The sequence below is a fragment of the Trifolium pratense genome, linkage group LG7 (assembly GCF_020283565.1).
Source record: "Trifolium pratense cultivar HEN17-A07 linkage group LG7, ARS_RC_1.1, whole genome shotgun sequence".
Classification (NCBI taxonomy): domain Eukaryota; kingdom Viridiplantae; phylum Streptophyta; class Magnoliopsida; order Fabales; family Fabaceae; genus Trifolium; species Trifolium pratense.
In genome coordinates this window covers 19,267,066-19,277,912 of record NC_060065.1, presented here as the reverse complement: position 1 = coordinate 19,277,912, position 10,847 = coordinate 19,267,066, and the positions used below count along the sequence as shown (strand labels likewise).

At 33.7% G+C, this 10,847-nt stretch overlaps 1 protein-coding gene across 1 annotated transcript; it reads right to left on the bottom strand.

The window, feature by feature from the left end:
- Positions 1-648: 648 nt before the first annotated feature.
- LOC123893805 (protein CHROMATIN REMODELING 35-like) lies at positions 649-8,534 on the bottom strand. Its single transcript, XM_045943605.1, has 7 exons — positions 8,433-8,534; positions 7,216-7,355; positions 5,963-6,462; positions 4,636-4,887; positions 3,257-3,412; positions 1,023-2,788; positions 649-933 (listed from the first exon to the last, which is right to left on the bottom strand). Exons 2-7 carry the CDS (start codon positions 7,262-7,264, stop codon positions 930-932), a joined length of 2,727 nt encoding a protein of 908 aa, XP_045799561.1. The 5' UTR covers positions 7,265-7,355; positions 8,433-8,534; the 3' UTR covers positions 649-929.
- Between the last annotated feature and the right edge of the window lie 2,313 nt (positions 8,535-10,847).

Sequence of the window (10,847 nt, the reverse complement as noted above, 5' to 3'; positions counted from 1 at the left end):
ATTTTAGACAACTTGTGATGAGGACAAAAAGTTGTCAGTACATTAAAAGTTGTCTTGTCCAGTTCCTTATTTTTTAACAGATCAACGCACTCTTAATCTAACTATATAGGACACAGAGAATATATTAAGCACTTGTATTAAATTTGAAAACTTATTAAACCAAAAAAAAATTTGAAACCTTATTACTCATAGTCAAAGGCAAGTTCTAACATGCACAAGTGCACCATATGGTGCACGGTGCACAAGTTAGCGTTTTATCATTGTTATTAATAAAAAAAATTGTTAAACCATGTCTCAAGGCGCTAGTTAAGTATATTAATAAGAAAAATGAAAATATTGTCTTTGAACTTGTACATTCAATACCTTAAAAGTGTAAAAAGCTAATAAAAATATGTAACAAAATGGAAATTAATGGTCATCTCTTACTTCATTTCATGCTTTTCTGAATCAAAGCAACCTTAGTTGTTAACAACTCAACCAACCAACCATACATACATACATACATACATACATACATACATACATACATACATACATACATACATACATACATACATACATACATACATACATACATACATACATACATACATACATACATACATACATACATACATACATACATACATACATACATACATACATAGATACAGGACTAAAAACATCTCTGATCAGTTAATGTTAGAGCATAGGATTTCAGCAATACAAACAAGTTCAGAAAATTAAATAAGCTATTGATCTCTCCATCTCACCCACCTGATGATGAAGATGGATCACATATAACTATATAAATAAAATTCAGTTCCGCAAACTCTCTACATGGGTCTGAAACAAAATACAATACAACATCTTTTCACTGATAAGAACAAAATACAATACAATACAATATCTCACCCACCAAGTAGTATACATTAAATGCCTGCGGTCTTCTACCTGCAAATACGAATAAAACATGAATTAGGACAAAACAAGATGTCTTATTTTCTTTTGATATACAAAAAGGTAACTAAAAGTGGTCTAACCTTTTATACAGAGCTTTTACATCTTCCCCTAAAAATGGACTTTCCAGAAACAGATCACCACATTCCTTCACATCTTCAAGAGTCTCTACTTCAAAAGCTCTGTCACCACAATATTCATTCCATTCAAACCACATTTTTGAAATTAATTCCTTCTTGAAACAAGTATTGTGATCTTCCTCTTCTGGAGAATCACCAGCTACCAATCGATACACAAAGACTTTTCTTTTCTGGCCTGGCCGGAAAGCACGGCCAATAGCTTGACGAGTAACAGATGGGTTTAAATGAACATCCAAGATGATGACACGGGATGCCCCAACCAACGATATACCCTCACCACAGGCTTTGATTGACCCAAAAAATATTTTTGCCTCGGGTGTATTGTTAAACTTGTCCATGGAATACTCCCTTTCTTCGGCAGTTGAATCTCCTGAAATCACAAAGATTTCTCTTCCGACACCCCATCCCTTCCACTTCACAGCTAACCTTTCCAAATATTTCAAAGGCAAGAGATATTGACTGAACACCAAAAGTTTCTCCCCAGCTGATTCACATAGATTCAGCATATTGCGAAAGAATTTTGATTTGACCCCATCTCTAACATCTAGGTTTGCTATAAATTCATCCATTATATTATCCGATATGGATCTTTCAACGCATTTTTGTTTTTGAAGAACCGATTTTTCAACACATTTATCTGCAAGTGGCATCAACTTAGGGTGCAAATACACTGCACTGCCTACAGCAGACATTTTGAACTTTCTTAATATCTTCCTTACTTTCTCAACTTCATGCTTCTGTCTAGGTGTAAGTTTGAGCACCACAGTGAAATCTACAAGGCCAGGAAGCTCATCAAGAAAATCTCCTTTATAGTAGTGAAGAACTTTGCTGGTCATCTCACGCAAATCATGAATTACAGCCACTTTCCTTTTAAAATCTGGATCCTTCTGCAATGTATTCTCGACCAATTCATCGAAGCGCTTAACGCCACTTATATGGATCCTACTCTGAATGCGCCGGACAATTGGCTTAGATGTTTCCATCTTTAAAAACTTCGGCCGCACCAGATTGAGAACGTTGAATACCTCCCTGACATGATTTTGATAAAGGGTTCCAGACAGTACAACTTTCCTTGGTGTTAGTACTTTGGCAAGGGACTGTACCATATCAGTATTCTCATTTCTTGGAGTGTGTCCCTCATCTAAAATGAGAATTGAGGGAACCTTGAGCAATATATCCCGGCAAGCTATCGATGCATTGTTATTACTATTATCAATCACAATGGAAGAAAACTGTTTGTATCCTAAGAAAAGGATACTCTTGTTATCCATCCATTGTTTTAACACCTCTAGTTGTTGAGGTCTACTATCTGCCTTCACAGTGTATAGGTCATAAAGCGGAATATCTTCCACTTGCCATGTCTGAAACTCTTTTTTCCAAGTTGACAATATTCCCTTGGGAAGCACCACTAGAGGTCTGGCATTAGGATACTTTCCTAGAAAACTTTGCATGAAACTGATTATCATGAAAGTCTTTCCAGATCCTGGAGCATGAGCCAGGATGCATCCCCCAGGATGGTCCCCCGCCAAGTTTCTGACAAGAAAGTTGAAGCCTTCGACTTGGTGCGGTTTCATTTGATTCGCATGCCGAGGATGTGCTGATATATCAGTTACCACAAGATCATCTTCTTTAATCTTCACACCAAACGCATCAAATTTTTCTTTGGCATTCGATGAATCAGACATATAAGTCCTTGTGCTCCTTTTAACCTACAACAACATTGATACTGTAATAAATAACAATAACAAAAAATTGGTTTTGCAGACTTGCTAGCCACAACTACGCGGTAATCTCAAATATTAATCCAGAACATAAAATAATGAGAATTTTGAAGGCACTGTTCTACAAAGAAATTGAGCCCATGTAATAATATGTGCTAATGTGCTATTAATATTAATCATTTTGGTTTGGTAAGAGGTTCCTGAATGTTTTACAGAATTGAATCCAATAAAATAAACCACCGTTTTTCCCACAACAGAGGTGCCAAAAACCATAAATTATAAGGGATTCTGTAGAAACACACCAAGTTTCTCAATTCTAACGGTTCCGCTCTTCATATTATGATGCCTTGTTAAGACATTCAACCTATGCATACTTTACAACCTAAATCATGCATTTGCCATGTTCTTATGAGATTTATGACCAAAAAAGCATTTACGCAGAGACAAGTGTCTAACCTTGTATTGAAACTCAAATATGGTTTCAATTCCTCTGTCAATAACGCCACAAACACGGCAAACATATCCAATATCGTCTTTTAAAACGAAAGAATGATCACAGTCAGCATCTTCTTCCCCTTCTTCTTCTTCGGGTTGAGGATCTGCAGAAATGTCCTAGTAGGAGTACAATTAAACTAAATTAATCCCAAAAGAACTCTAACTAAGAGATACTACTATAATGAGTAAAATACAAAGTTTAAACAAAAATGATTGATATGATAGAGAAGAATGCTAAAATGCAAACAACAGCACATGCAAATGCAACTATCTCAGGTTTAGTAACAGAAACAACATTCGCAACTATCTCGGGTTTTGATAACCGAAACAACGTTCCTAGTGATGTTAAAGTTAAATTACCATATGCATACAAGTTATTATCTTGAGGAGAGAACAAAAGCATACTTAACTGTAAAATTTGATGGAAGCTTTACAAGTATCATGCATATAACAAGTATAACAGAGAAAGAAAGGTTGAATGAAAGAGCAAAATAATTAAACACCATAACTCAAAAGATTTCAGGACATAAAATTACATGCAATATGCATCACATTAACTACGGTATGATCACCAGCATATGCATACATATACCCTATACTAAACAAAGACAGATATGGACAGACCATTTTCAGTGAACATTAACAAAATTAATTAGTCTTCTTTATAAATCAATAGATATCCATATTAATAAGTAACAACCTCATCAAAAAAGGAAACAGTGTCATAATTCTTTATATATCAATTCATACCCCTACAAAATAGTCCCTTTTCCCCCTTATCTTCATAAGGAAGATGCTTAGTTCTCAGAATCCATAACAGATAGATATTAAGGAAGTACTGCAAATGAAATGTTATGGAAAAAAATGACCCAAACGAGTAGGGGGAAAATCTACTTGACAAAGATATTGTTAGTAAGCCACTAAGCCTTCTATCAAACATGTGTATGCTAGGCATAAGCCCAAAGGCCCAAGTAATTAAGCCCGTATTATGTTAGTGTAGTGTGTGTTGCTTCATAAATAGAATAAGGATTGGTGGGAATACTGATCATTCGGTTGTTTTCTTATGTGAGTGGGTTTGGGAGAAACTAGGCTCTCTAAGTCCTAGAGGTTGATTACTTTCTAGCAGTTACCTATTGTAATTCCTGTCAGTTCATATTCCTAAATTATAATAAATATCTCGGTTGGCAGTTTCACAGAGAATCAGAAAAAAATAGTGACTATCCTCATTCTCATTTATACACCTTCCATATTCTGTCATATCATACTATATTCTATATCATACTATATCCTATCAGATATTTGCATAATTGAAATGTGAAATCAAAAGAATGTAAACACACTTTAGAAGTTTCTATTGCCATGGACATCTCCCTCCAAATATCATCTAGCCCATCATCTTCAGCGTCAACCTGATCGTCTTCCTCAGGTACACCAACATAAACACCTTTATCTTTCTTTGGGTTATCTTTAGGAGGCAGGCTTGTTTCAAATTTTTTATCTGCACTTTCTCCATGGTAAGCATAAGGAAGCATACTTGTATCAAATTTTAGATCTGCACTTTCTCCATGGTAAGCATTGGAAGCATGATAGCCCTATAAAGCATTGTTGCACAGAGAATAGTAAAGAATATCAGTGAAACAGTAACAACAATAATATTTCTTTTCCCACTTTGTCATAATATTCTATGTCAATGAAAAACTTGCATTATAAAAGAAAGACATGTATCTTCTCAAGAAAAGTAGCTACAATTTTTAATCCTAATACGCAGAATCTTACAAGAATCTACCTTCATGAGCATCTAACAATCCTTATGGAAAAAGTTCATACAATATGTTCTGAAAAATAAATGGAAAACCACATATTGTTCGTCTTTCAACAATAATGATGTGTGTCGTAGCCTCATAGGAGTAAAGCAAAAAAGGAAGGTAGAAATAGCATGACATTTAGATAAATATAAATCCATACATCCATTTTTTTTCATTTTCAACTATATAATTTGCATAACTACCACACAACAAGGTACCAAAAGTTTTATATTGTAATGGAAGATTCAAGTTTAATAAGACAGCAAATGACTACGAAACTGGGACACTAAGACAAAAGGTCAGACTTCACTTAAGTGAATTTTACAGTAGAATGGGGATCAATTCATCATTTAAGTATTGAAATTGTTGGGAGAATGTGCTTAAAAACACACACGATTCCATGGAGAGAACTACTACAACAACTAAGAGAAATGCAACATTTAGGCTATGTAATAATATATTATATGTCTATCTTTTACAGAACAAAGCCAAAGATGTAGTATAATGATAAACATATAGAATGAGTCATAAAATATATAAATTACATAATTAAATTTTTAAACCATGTTTTCCAAATATATGTCAGATTAAGTTATATCTTTAGCCCCTTTATCTACAGAAGATTCTGCTTTATACATTATACATACATATATAAAAAATAAGGCAATATATTCTTGAAAAGAAAAACAGAATTAAGGAAAAGATAAAAAATCAAGATGAGCCAGTTATGAATTTTCAATAATCTTCCGCCACAAATGATAAACAAAATGAAATACAATAGTTCAGTCAAGTCAACCCCAAGAGGGATAGAACTCAAGTAAAAGGTATATTTAGAGGATGACAATAGCAGGGCAAAGCTTACGGTCATTCTTAATGCAGGAGACGGAGCTGGTTGCGGCAACACAACTTCATGAAATGGAAGAAATGAATTTTGATTCGTATCATCTTCATCGTCTGAATCAATGATAACAACAGGAACTGGTGTGGTAGGTGCATCCTTTTCTCTTTTTGGTGCCAAAACATCCTTTTCATTCAAATCAATGACATTTTGATGCGACATACCAGTAACTTTTTTATATTCCGTGTTGTGAGTTTTTTCATCATGATTTAGCACCACCACCTTCAATAACTTATCAACAAGTGTAGGATACTTTGCAAAGTAAGGGCCCAGTATTTTCATTTTTCGGGTTATAAGGGCTTCAATATCCTTTGTGACGCTTCCGAATTTTCCACTCTCTAAACGATTTATAGCCTCTGAAATTGCATACGGGTTTGCGTAATTTACAACATTCACATTTGCTGAATTGGGCATACTATCACTTGATAACTTACGTCTTTTGCATCCTTCCTCAGATGAAATTCCTAGAGAAAATGAAATGAATTAAAATTTACATGATACTAAGACATTTTTTGCTTCAACAAACTAAAAACTAAACAATTTGAAATGCATGAATAAGTACATGCATTTACTAATGGAAGAGACCACATAAACTATACTTAGAAACTAAAGGCATCTCTTTCAAATGTTATACTTAGAAACTATACATTGAATAAAAATAAGTGGATTTCTTCGTGCATGTTCACTTCTCGGCGTAAAAATATATAAAGTGAAAACCCCTCAGTTCACTCTGAGACTGACTTGAGTCGTTTTGTCTTCGGAGGCACACTACGACTACCTCCAATCTGCGAACCACCATAGCAAAAAAAGGGTTCCCGACACATTTTAAAAAAAATGGTTAAAAATACAGATGCTACAGAATTTCATTACATCATATAGGCAATTTGCTGATTAAATCATTACAGCATAATATGAGATCCATGCGAAATCACTATTACCTTTTCAAAAATAAAATGAAATCACAAAAAATAATAATTGATTCATGAACACTGGCGATTTAACTCACACCCAGAGTAAAGCCTGTCTGTTACAGCTTTTTTCATAACAAAAAATCACTTTTTTATACAAAATAATCACTTTTAAAAGTTTTCATCTGTTTGTTATAGATTTTAAAAACCATAAGAATCTGAAAAAATCTAAAAAGTGCTCAAATGAGTAACTTTAAAAAATGAAGAAAAAATCGAAATTGAGAAAGAAATGAAGAATGAATGTTATACCGATTGGAGCGGGGCGTTTAGCTGGTAAGACATCAACCGAGGACTCCATTGATTGATCGATCGAAGGAAACAAGATTACTAAATTATAGGTATTTGAGAAAATTAAGCAAAAAATTGAAAATAACGGGTTTTGTATTAGGAGGGTGTATTGGATTGAGATTTCATGGGATTTTAAAAGACTTTTTTATGACAAAAAAATCTTGAGGTATTCAATCAAGACTTTTACAAAAGTTAAATAAATCTTGTGGTATTCAATTAAGACAAACATGATTTTTTTTTCAGGGCAATAAAATCCGTTGGTATTCAATTGAGATTTGGTACTACTTTTAAAATGTCTACTGGTATTCAAAAGTCTACCGATTTTGATGGATTCTTCTATGGAATGGATTTTGAGAGACTTTTTAGTTGAAAATACACTTGATAGACTTTTTCAACAATCTCACCAAAAGCCTTGAGACTTTTTTGAAATCTCCAAGACTTTTTATTTTCATCATCACTGTATCAAATTTTTTTTTCTTTATTTTTTCATAGTTCATCATCACTGCACTCCTTCTTCTTTTCTTTGTTCACTTGTTCAAGAATCTCACCAAAAGACTTGAGACTTTTTCAAACTCTCCAAGATTTTTTACTTTCATCATCATTATATCAGTTCTTCTTCTTCTTCTTCTTCTTCTTCTTCTTCTTCTTCTTCTTCTTCTTCTTCTATCAAATATGTTTTTTTGCAAAAAAATATTTTAACAAATTCTACATCTTTTTTATAAACTTTTGATTCAATACAACTTTTTACGGCAATTTTTTTTTTCGTTACCTTCATCTGCTTCTTTTCCCATCAATGGTGATAATGGTTTTTATTTGTGATTAGAAACATATACGTGAAAAAAATGTAAGGCTTTTTTTTTGTTTAAAAATTTGGATTCCCAAAAAAATATAATTTCTTTTATTAAAATTTATTGATTCTTTTAAAATTTGCCTAATATACAAAAGTTTCTTAATATATAAAGTATTATGAAATCTTGATTGTAAAAAGTTTTTTGAAAAAAATCTCTCAAAATCCATTCAAATCATGTGTTAAAAATCTTGATTGTAAAAAAGTCTCTGTAAAAAAGTCTTTAAAATCTCACAAAATCAATATAGTCCAACAAAATCTCATAAAATCATCAAGACTTTTTTTGCCAAAATTGTCTCATGAAATCCCAATCCAATACACCCCCCTTAGGTTTGAATGGAGAATGTATGTTATGTTACCTAAGAAGTGTGAATTGGGAAGTGAGTTAGGGAATGGTAAAGGGCTGAGTTTTAGGGAATATATTGGATTGAGATTTTGAAATATTATTTTGATAAAAAAACAAATCTTAAAAATTTAAAAGATTTTATTGATTTTGTAGGATTATAAAAGAATTTTTTTAAATTTTGTCAAAATAAAAAAGAAAAATTTTAAAAATTTCAATTAGGATTTTTAACACAAAATTCTAATGAATTTCTAATAGAGATTTTTAAGATTTCATTGTACTTTATGAATTTTTAAGATTTCAAAAAAATTAATGAATTTTAATAAAAAATAAATAAAGAAGATACAAAAGTGAAGTTTTTGTAGGGTGTATTTCATTTGCTAAAAAATATGGGACTCTATGTTTGATTGTAAAACTGTTTCTATCACCATGTCAGAACTCGGATCCCCCACTCAAATCTCATATGACACTTCGTTAGTCAATACCTCCATTAATACTCAAGCGGCTAAACTCATATGACTCTAACCTCTATCTCTCATTGTCTACCCTATTTCAAGGTGCAAACACATATTCACAATGTGCTTGATCACATCATACCACCAATTGACGAAACAACCCGTTAAGCAGCGAAAACTCTCAAGACTTCAAATACCGAACTATGGAATCGTCTTGATGTCATGGTGTTGCAATGGATTAATGAAACAGTCTCACATGATATTCTCCAATCAATCCTTGTGATAGATGACTTTGCGGAAGCATGTTGGCAACGCATCGCCACTATGTTTCATGGCAACAAACATTCACGACAGGTAAAGCTCGAAAATCAGTTTAGTAATAGTAACCTGGAGGATTTTGCTTCAACCAAAGCTTATTGTAACCGTCTCAAAATTCTATCAAATCAACTCGCCAACGTTGATTCTCCTGTCACGAACACCCGCTAGTGCTGAAAAAGATTTCCGAACACCGACGCATACGCTGGATTCGTAACCTATATCCAACAACATGACCCCATCCCAACCTTTGTTGTGGCGAGACCGTGTTTGGAGCTTGAAGAATCCACTATGCTTCAAAGAGCGGCTCGTGAATCCGGTAACTCCTCTATTCCGACGACACTGATTGCCAAAACCCTGTTGCATGACAAAGCCCTCCCGGGCAAAAATCAGAAGAAAGAAACAAGGGAGGTCGAAACGGTGGAAACATAGGAAAGAAACCTCGTCGTGGTGGTCGCAACTCTGGAGGACGTAGAGGCCGACATGGTGGTTCGTATTTCTCTGGTGAAGGAGGCCGACACGATGGGTCAAATTTCTTTGGTGGAAGTGGACACGAGAGTTGGCAACAGTGTAATAATCATTTGGTCCTTGGCAAAATTGGGCTCTTGGAACTTACCCCCTCGCCCTTACCAAACTTCCAATTGGAACATGCCAAAAAACACCACAAAGGGCCAACATAATGGAGTACTTGGACTCGAACCTCAACAGGGAAGCATTCAATGTTAACACACCTAGCCCAACTAACATTAAAAATGGTATTCACGCTCTCAACCTTGCTCAACTAGACCCATCGTGGTACATGGACACCAGAGTCACTTCTCACGTGACATCCTCGCCAGATAATCTTTCGTCTTATTTTAACTTAAGCAAAAATAATAAAATAATGGTAAAAAATGGTCACTCGATCCCAATTTATGGTCTTCGTAGTACACATATAGCACCCCACCCACCTCTTGTCCTAAAAAATGTACTTCATGCACCAAATTTAATTAAAAAAATTAGTATATGTTCGAAAATTTACTCTAGATAATAAAATTTCCACTGAATTTGACCCGTTTGGTTTTTCAGTGAATCATTTTCATATGGGGATGCCAATAATGAGATGTGAAAGTCGCAGTGATCTATACCCCATTACCAACACAAATAAGGTCAACCCTACATCGTCCTTTGCAACTTTATCATTATCAATTTGACATGATCGTTTGGGTTATCCAGGCGACAATATTTTGCATTCTCTTAAGAAAAATAAGTTGATTGAAGGTAATAACTCTAGGAAATTACATTCTTATGTTTGTCATTCTTGTTCTATTGGTAAACATATTAGGGGCTTAACCTAAACTTTACTCTCCTTTTATAAGAATTAAGAATTAAGATTAAGATAAGTTAAGATAAGATTAAAATAAGATATGATTAAGATAAAATAAGCTTAAGATTAAGATAAAATAAGCTTAAGATAAGATTAAGATTAAGATTAGACTCGTTTATCGCGATCGAAGTTCTAGTATGTTAAAAAGAAGCATCATTTTTATGTTTGGCGCTCTTTAGATTCTCTCCTACGGTCATACCCTTACGTCAACGTTTCTATTCTTCCCAAACCCATTTTTATTACATTTATTTTTATTTATTAATTTCT

Excerpts from the sequence above, each read along its gene's own strand:
- LOC123893805 (XM_045943605.1), bottom strand. The coding sequence starts at position 7,264 with ATGGAGTCCTCGGTTGATGTCTTACCAGCTAAACGCCCCGCTCCAATC. Across the intron at positions 6,463-7,215 it reads TAAACGCCCCGCTCCAATCG|GAATTTCATCTGAGGAAGGA; the intron begins GTATAACATTCA and ends CATTTTCTCTAG. Across the intron at positions 3,413-4,635 it reads TGGCAATAGAAACTTCTAAA|GACATTTCTGCAGATCCTCA; the intron begins GTGTGTTTACAT and ends TACTCCTACTAG.